This window comes from Salvelinus namaycush, chromosome 5 (assembly GCF_016432855.1).
Source record: "Salvelinus namaycush isolate Seneca chromosome 5, SaNama_1.0, whole genome shotgun sequence".
Lineage (NCBI taxonomy): Eukaryota > Metazoa > Chordata > Actinopteri > Salmoniformes > Salmonidae > Salvelinus > Salvelinus namaycush.
Genome location: NC_052311.1, coordinates 31,353,706 through 31,359,847, shown reverse-complemented (window position 1 = coordinate 31,359,847; position 6,142 = coordinate 31,353,706). Strand labels below are relative to the sequence as shown.

Here is a 6,142-nt window from a genome sequence, read left to right as displayed (position 1 = left end):
ATCAGAGTGGCCTTCATGGGAGGAGGAGGAGAAGAGGAGAGACTGACGGCTTACCTGTCTGAAAACGATGTTGAAGGGGAAGACTTCGAAGAAGAAGTCGCTGGTGATGGGCAGAATCTCCTGCTCCTCCTCGTCCTCCTTCATGATGTAACGGTAGGCGGAGTTGTCAAAGTTCAGCCTGCAGGAAACAGAAAACACAGGCAACACAGACAACTAACTTACACCACTTACACATGCAATGTATACATGACATCTACACGGTGGATGGGATTATCCCCCCCTTCCCAAATCATGTATACAATGAGACTTTATGAAAAGCTGTACATCGATACACTCCATGACAATCCGTTATATCATGACTTCAGTGCTACTAAGCAGACGTTTCTAATGCACATGATACAAATGGAGGTTGATTTGTTTAGAGAGTGCCCGAGTCCCAAATGTCATCCTATTTTACTGCAGCACTTTTGACCAGAGCACAATAGGGTGGCATTTGGGACACGGTGCGTGTTTGTGTAGCCTGACTCTGACCTCATGGTGACGTGTGAGTAGTCTCCCACCAGTTGTTCAGACAGCACCTCCACGTGGATATCCGTGTCATAGAACTGTTTCCCCATCTGTCTCAGCTGGCCCATGGCGTAGTGGAGGTAACCCTTACGCTTACTCCTACAGGACAGAGGGGAGGGGTGAGAGTGTCTTTGGTGTATGGGTGGTGGAGTTATTCGTCTCTCTCTCACTCTCTCTCTCTATTTCTCTCTCTCTCATCCTCGCCGCTCAGACCTGTAGTGGAGGGTGACTCCGGTAGCTGATTCCTCCTGACAGAAGAAGGTAGGGGGCTGGACCTTGGGGTAGCTGAAGCGCAGGTACTCATGGAGGTTATCCAGCCCGTTCACAAAGTCACGCACGTGACGACCCAACACCTGGGACACGCAGACACAGAAACAAGAGGTCAACACAGAGACATAAAACCCTTATCAACAAAAGAAAAATGCAACCAATCAACACAGGTAAATACAATACAGATAAATAATGCTGAAAAGCAATAATCAAACCATCGATCAAAAACACAACAACACGTTTTTGACAGTTCCAGGGTAAGCGCTAGTCCCACCTTGAGGATCCTGTCGTAACCGTACTTCCCTACGAAGCCCAGGAAATAGACTCCCCAGGAGTTCATGAGCTCGTTGTAGGGGGTTCCTGTCACTCCGCTGGCTGCCTTAGCAATACGCGGGATGACACTTTCACTGTACACCTGCAAACACACGCAGGTATCCACAGGCAGAACTTCGGTCACTCTCACTGTACGCCTTCAGAGAGACACAGATGCTGACGGAGATCATCAACACCAACAGACAGAACTACAGACACGTTCACTTTAGACCTGCAGAGAGACATTTCTACTCATGGCAATCTATAGAGCTCAAATTAGAAACTAGAAACTAGAACTAGAACCACATATAGAGTGCTCCTGGACATTTCTAAATAGTGTATCAATTGGCATATCAGGACCCCTCGAAACATAAATACATAACGTATTTATTTTGTGAGCAAAATGTCAAAAATCTACCTGGTGGGTGACAAAGGAGTGTAGCCTGACATCGGCCCTCTCTCTGACCAGTTTCCACACATCATCTCCATACGACTCCTTGATGAAGTCATGCAGAGACTCACACAGCAGTCCATACATCATTCACCCTGCTTCAGTCTGCACTGGGACCACGACCTAGGAACAGAACAGGCTCAGTCCACAGAAACACAGTAGGGAAAAAGAGATTCAGTGATCCAAGCACCTGCGACCCGAGCGAATGAGATGTAGGTTAGCCAAAGCCGAGCTCAAAGCCTGTGTTCCTCATACGGTTTGGTCCATTTGACTGATGACTAATTCAAACTAAACTTAGTTGAATCCTTGTTACCAAGGTCTAAAAGTGTGTGTGTGACGCTGCTTTGTATGGCTTCCTACCTCATTTGCCAGCACTTTCCTACGGCACTGTCTAATTCTCTTTTGAATTATCCTGTAAGACTACCTTGTGTTGAGGACAGCTAGATTCCTTCCTTCCCTCCTTCGAGCCACTGTTATATCTGCAGATCCTCTAGACAATCAGTTTTAAAGGAACCTTCATTACACAAACCCTTAGCTTCAATGGGCTCGTATTGTCCTGTTGTCAGCAGTCACTACCTGGTGGTCCTGCAGCCCACTCCACATGACAGCAACACACTGTATAGGGGGCCAGAGGGGCCAGCACTCACTAGCAGATGACACCAGTCAAGTGGGTTTCACCCTCCCCCTCTATGTTCTGTGCTAAAGAGTTTGATACCAAATGGTGTCTTGCTGTTCTATTTTTCAGGAAAGATGATAGTTACCTGCTGAAAAACATACACTACTCCAAATGTGTCACTTTTTACATTCAGTGGTGCTACATTAGCAGGTACAGGGTAACTACACTGAGCAAAAATATAAACGCAACATGCAACAATTTTTAAGATGTTACTGAGTTACATATAAGGAAATCAGTCAACTGAAATAAATTCATTAGGCCCCAATCTATGGATTTCACATGACTGGGAATACAGACATGCACCTGTTGGTCACAGATACCTTTTTAAAAAAGGTAGCGGTGTGGACCAAAAAAACAGTCAGTATCTGGTGTGACAACCATTTGTCTCATGCAGAGCGACACGTCTCCTTCATGTAGAGTTGATGAAGCTGTTGATTGTGGCCTGTGGAATGTTGTCCCACTCCTTTTCAATGGCTGCGCGGAGTTATCGAACATGCTGTCGAACACAGAGCATCCCAAACATGCTCAATGGGAGACATGTCTGGTGAGTATGCAGGCCATGGAAGAACTGGGACATTTACAGCTTCCAGGAGTTGTGCACAGATCCTTGCGACATGTGGCCATGCATTATCATGCTGAGAAATTAGGTGATGGCGGCTGATGAATGGCACAACAATGGGCCTCAGGATCTTGTCACGGTATCTCTGTGCATTCAAATTGCCATCGATAAAATGCAATTGTGTTTGTTGTCCGTCTTATGCCATACCATAACCCCACAGGCAACATGGGGCACTGTGTTCACAACGTTGACATCAGCACACCGCCTGCCCACACGGCACCATCTGCCTGGTACAGTTGAAACCGGAATTAATCCGTTAAGACCAGACTTCTCCAGCATGCCAGTGGCCATTGAAGGTGAGCATTTGCCCACTGAAGTCGGTACAACGCCAAACTGCAGTCAGGTCAAGACCCTGGTGAAGACGACGAGCACGCAGATGAGCTTCCCTTAGAAGGTTTCTGACAGTTAGTGCAGAAATTCTTCTGTTGTGCAACCCACAGATTCATCAGCTCTCCGGGTGGCTGGTCTCAGATGATCCCGCAGGTGAAGAACCCGAATGTGGAGGTCCTGGGCTTGCGTGGGTACACGGGGTCTGCGGTTGTGAGACCGGTTGGACGTACTGCCAAATTCTCTAAAATGACATTGGAGGCGGCTTATGGTTGAGAAATTAACATTCAATTCTCTGGCAACAGCTCTGGTGGACATTCCAGCAGTCAGCATGCCAATTGCACGCTCCCTCAAAACATAAGACATCTGTGGCATTGTGTTGTGTGACAAAGCTGCACATTTTAGAGTGGCCTTTTATTTTCCCCAGCACAAGGTGCACCTGTGTAATGAGCATGCTGTTTAATCAGCTTCTTGATATGCCACACCTGTCGGGTTGATGGATTATCTTCGCAAAGGAAAAATGGTCACTAACAGGATATAAACAAATGTGTGCACAAAATTTGTGCATATGGAACATTTCTGGGATCTTTTATTTCAGCTCATGAAACATGGGACCAACACTTTACATGTTGTGTTTATATTTTTGTTTTACATTGTTACATAGTTATATAAATGTGAGATTTTGTATGATTTATTAGGACAGACTGTCTGGTCTCTATAAGCCAGGATGACTGGGCTGTTTTCTGACAGGACAGAGAGGGGACTTTAGAGCCATTCGAATGATGAGAAAATCGATAAGCAATCTCAACTGTGATGAGAAAACATCCTTATCAGAGAACAACTCTGGTATTGATCAGTCTCAAAACAGCCTTTGGATTACATAGTTTATGGCTTTAAAAAAGAAAATGGGATAAAATAAAGAGTAAAAAAAAAAAAAAAAAGTTTTATAAAACAATAAGCAAGCACTTCACGGTTACCTCAAGCAGTGGTAATCAGCTAGACAAGAAAAAATGAAATGAATGCCTGAGCAATTATTGCTCATTACAGTGAATGGAAAAACACTAGAAAGTAAATCAGTGTGAAGCACAAGCTCTTCAATGCCTCAATGGTCTTCTGTAAATGTAAAGTGGGGCCCTAGAAGCACAGTGAATGTGTCCGGGCAAATCTCACAGGTGTAAAAATAAAACTCTGCCAGGCACTAACCTCCACCCTAATGACCTCAACTATTTGACTGGCACGTCACGAATTCTGTGAAACACAGGTGGGCATCCTGATGATGTCATCCTGTGTGTGTGTGTGTGTGTGTGTGTGTGTGTGTGTGTGTGTGTGTGTGTGTGTGCGTGCGTGCGTGCGTGCGTGCGTGCGTGCGTGCGTGCGTGCGTTTCTATCCGTTCATTATGCCAAGGAGCAGCTAGATGCTTGGCCTCCGCGTCTGAGGGCTCAGTGTCACTGTCTGGATGGAGTCAACAGCTGTTCCGTCAGAACACACACACACACACAGAGGGGACCAGATTTGTATTATCAGGGACACAGGAGGGCAGGGTTGTAAATCCTTACACCCTTACACCCCCCTCCCAACCAGCCCTCTCAACTTACCCCCTTGCCCCCTCATCTCCTTGCTCTCTCACTCCTCGCCTCTGTTAAAATAACCCTGTGAGGTTAGCACCCGGAGCATCCAGGGATCACTGGTATACAAACTGTTCCCTCACAGATGAGAAGCATCAGAGTGGGATAGGGAGGCATCCCAGATTCAGAGACGATAAATCACACAGCGATATACTCACCTCATATCACCTCATTTCACCTCACCTCTACTGCTGAACCTGTGAGAAGAGAGACAGGTAAGATGGAATCATAGGCAGGATCTGGGGTTGATCTGGGAAACCTGCGAGATTTTACTCCAACCTGGCTATTGTCCAGCAAAGCGCAGTGTGAATATGTCAACAGATGTGTGTGACAATGTAATCTACATGTCTTACAGGAGGAAACACAGATGTAACTTTCTGTTTATACGCGCTATTGGTTATCCATCTGCTAGCCACGCTGATGGGCAGTGGTGGAAAAAGTACCCAACTGTCATACTTGAGTAAAAGTAAAGATACCTTAATAGAACATGGCTCAAGTAAAAGTGAAAGTCACCCAGTAAAATACTACTGAAGTAAAAGTCAAAAAATCAGACGACACCATTTTCTAGTTTGTTTTTACGGATAGCCAGGGGCACACTCCAACATATAATTTACAAACCAAGCATTTGTGTTTAGTGAGTATGCCAGATCAGAGGCAGTAGGGATGACAAGGGATGTTCTCTTGGTAAGTGTGTGAATTGGACCATTTTCCTGTCCTGCCAAGCATTCAAAATGTAACTAGTACTTTTGGGAGTCAGGGAAAATCTATGGAATAAAAAGTACATTCTGTTCTTTAGGAATGTAGTGAAGCAAAAGTAAAAGTTTTCCAAAATATAAATAGTAAAGTACAGATATCCCAAAAAACGACTTATGTAGTACTTTAAAGTATTTTTACTTAAGTACTTTACACCACCGCTGATGGGGAGCAGTCATGCAGCTACAGCGTATGTTTGGAGTACTCATCTTATTGTGGTGTTCATGGTAGTTAATGATAGCTTCCAGAAAAAAGCTCACCTCTAAGGGACTTCCTATATTAAATCTAGAGAATATATTACGCTCAAACAACATATTCATGAGTTATATTCATGTTTCAATACACAAAAGATGATTTGTGTAGAACTGTTAAAATGATACTATGATTAATTCATATCTATGTGCATATTTTTTTTTTTTGGGGGGGGGGTCTTTGAGTGACACAACTACTGTGATCTTGTAAAAGATCTAAAATATGTATTTGAGCGTGTATTCCCAAACCAGAGCCTAACGTGAACTCTGTTCATCCGTTCACCTCATCC

General features: G+C 44.6%; 1 protein-coding gene across 1 annotated transcript in view; it reads right to left on the bottom strand.

The window, feature by feature from the left end:
* Positions 1–1,710, bottom strand: part of LOC120047077 (soluble guanylate cyclase 88E-like) — a 7,746-nt gene extending 6,036 nt beyond the window's left edge. The window contains exons 1-5 of the mRNA XM_038992626.1: positions 1,568–1,710; positions 1,112–1,252; positions 781–920; positions 532–666; positions 55–178 (exon numbers count right to left, since the gene is read on the bottom strand). Coding sequence (XP_038848554.1) covers positions 55–178; positions 532–666; positions 781–920; positions 1,112–1,252; positions 1,568–1,690 — 663 coding nt within the window. The 5' untranslated portion in view covers positions 1,691–1,710. The remainder of the gene's footprint in view (positions 1–54; positions 179–531; positions 667–780; positions 921–1,111; positions 1,253–1,567) is intronic.
* Positions 1,711–6,142: the final 4,432 nt, after the last annotated feature.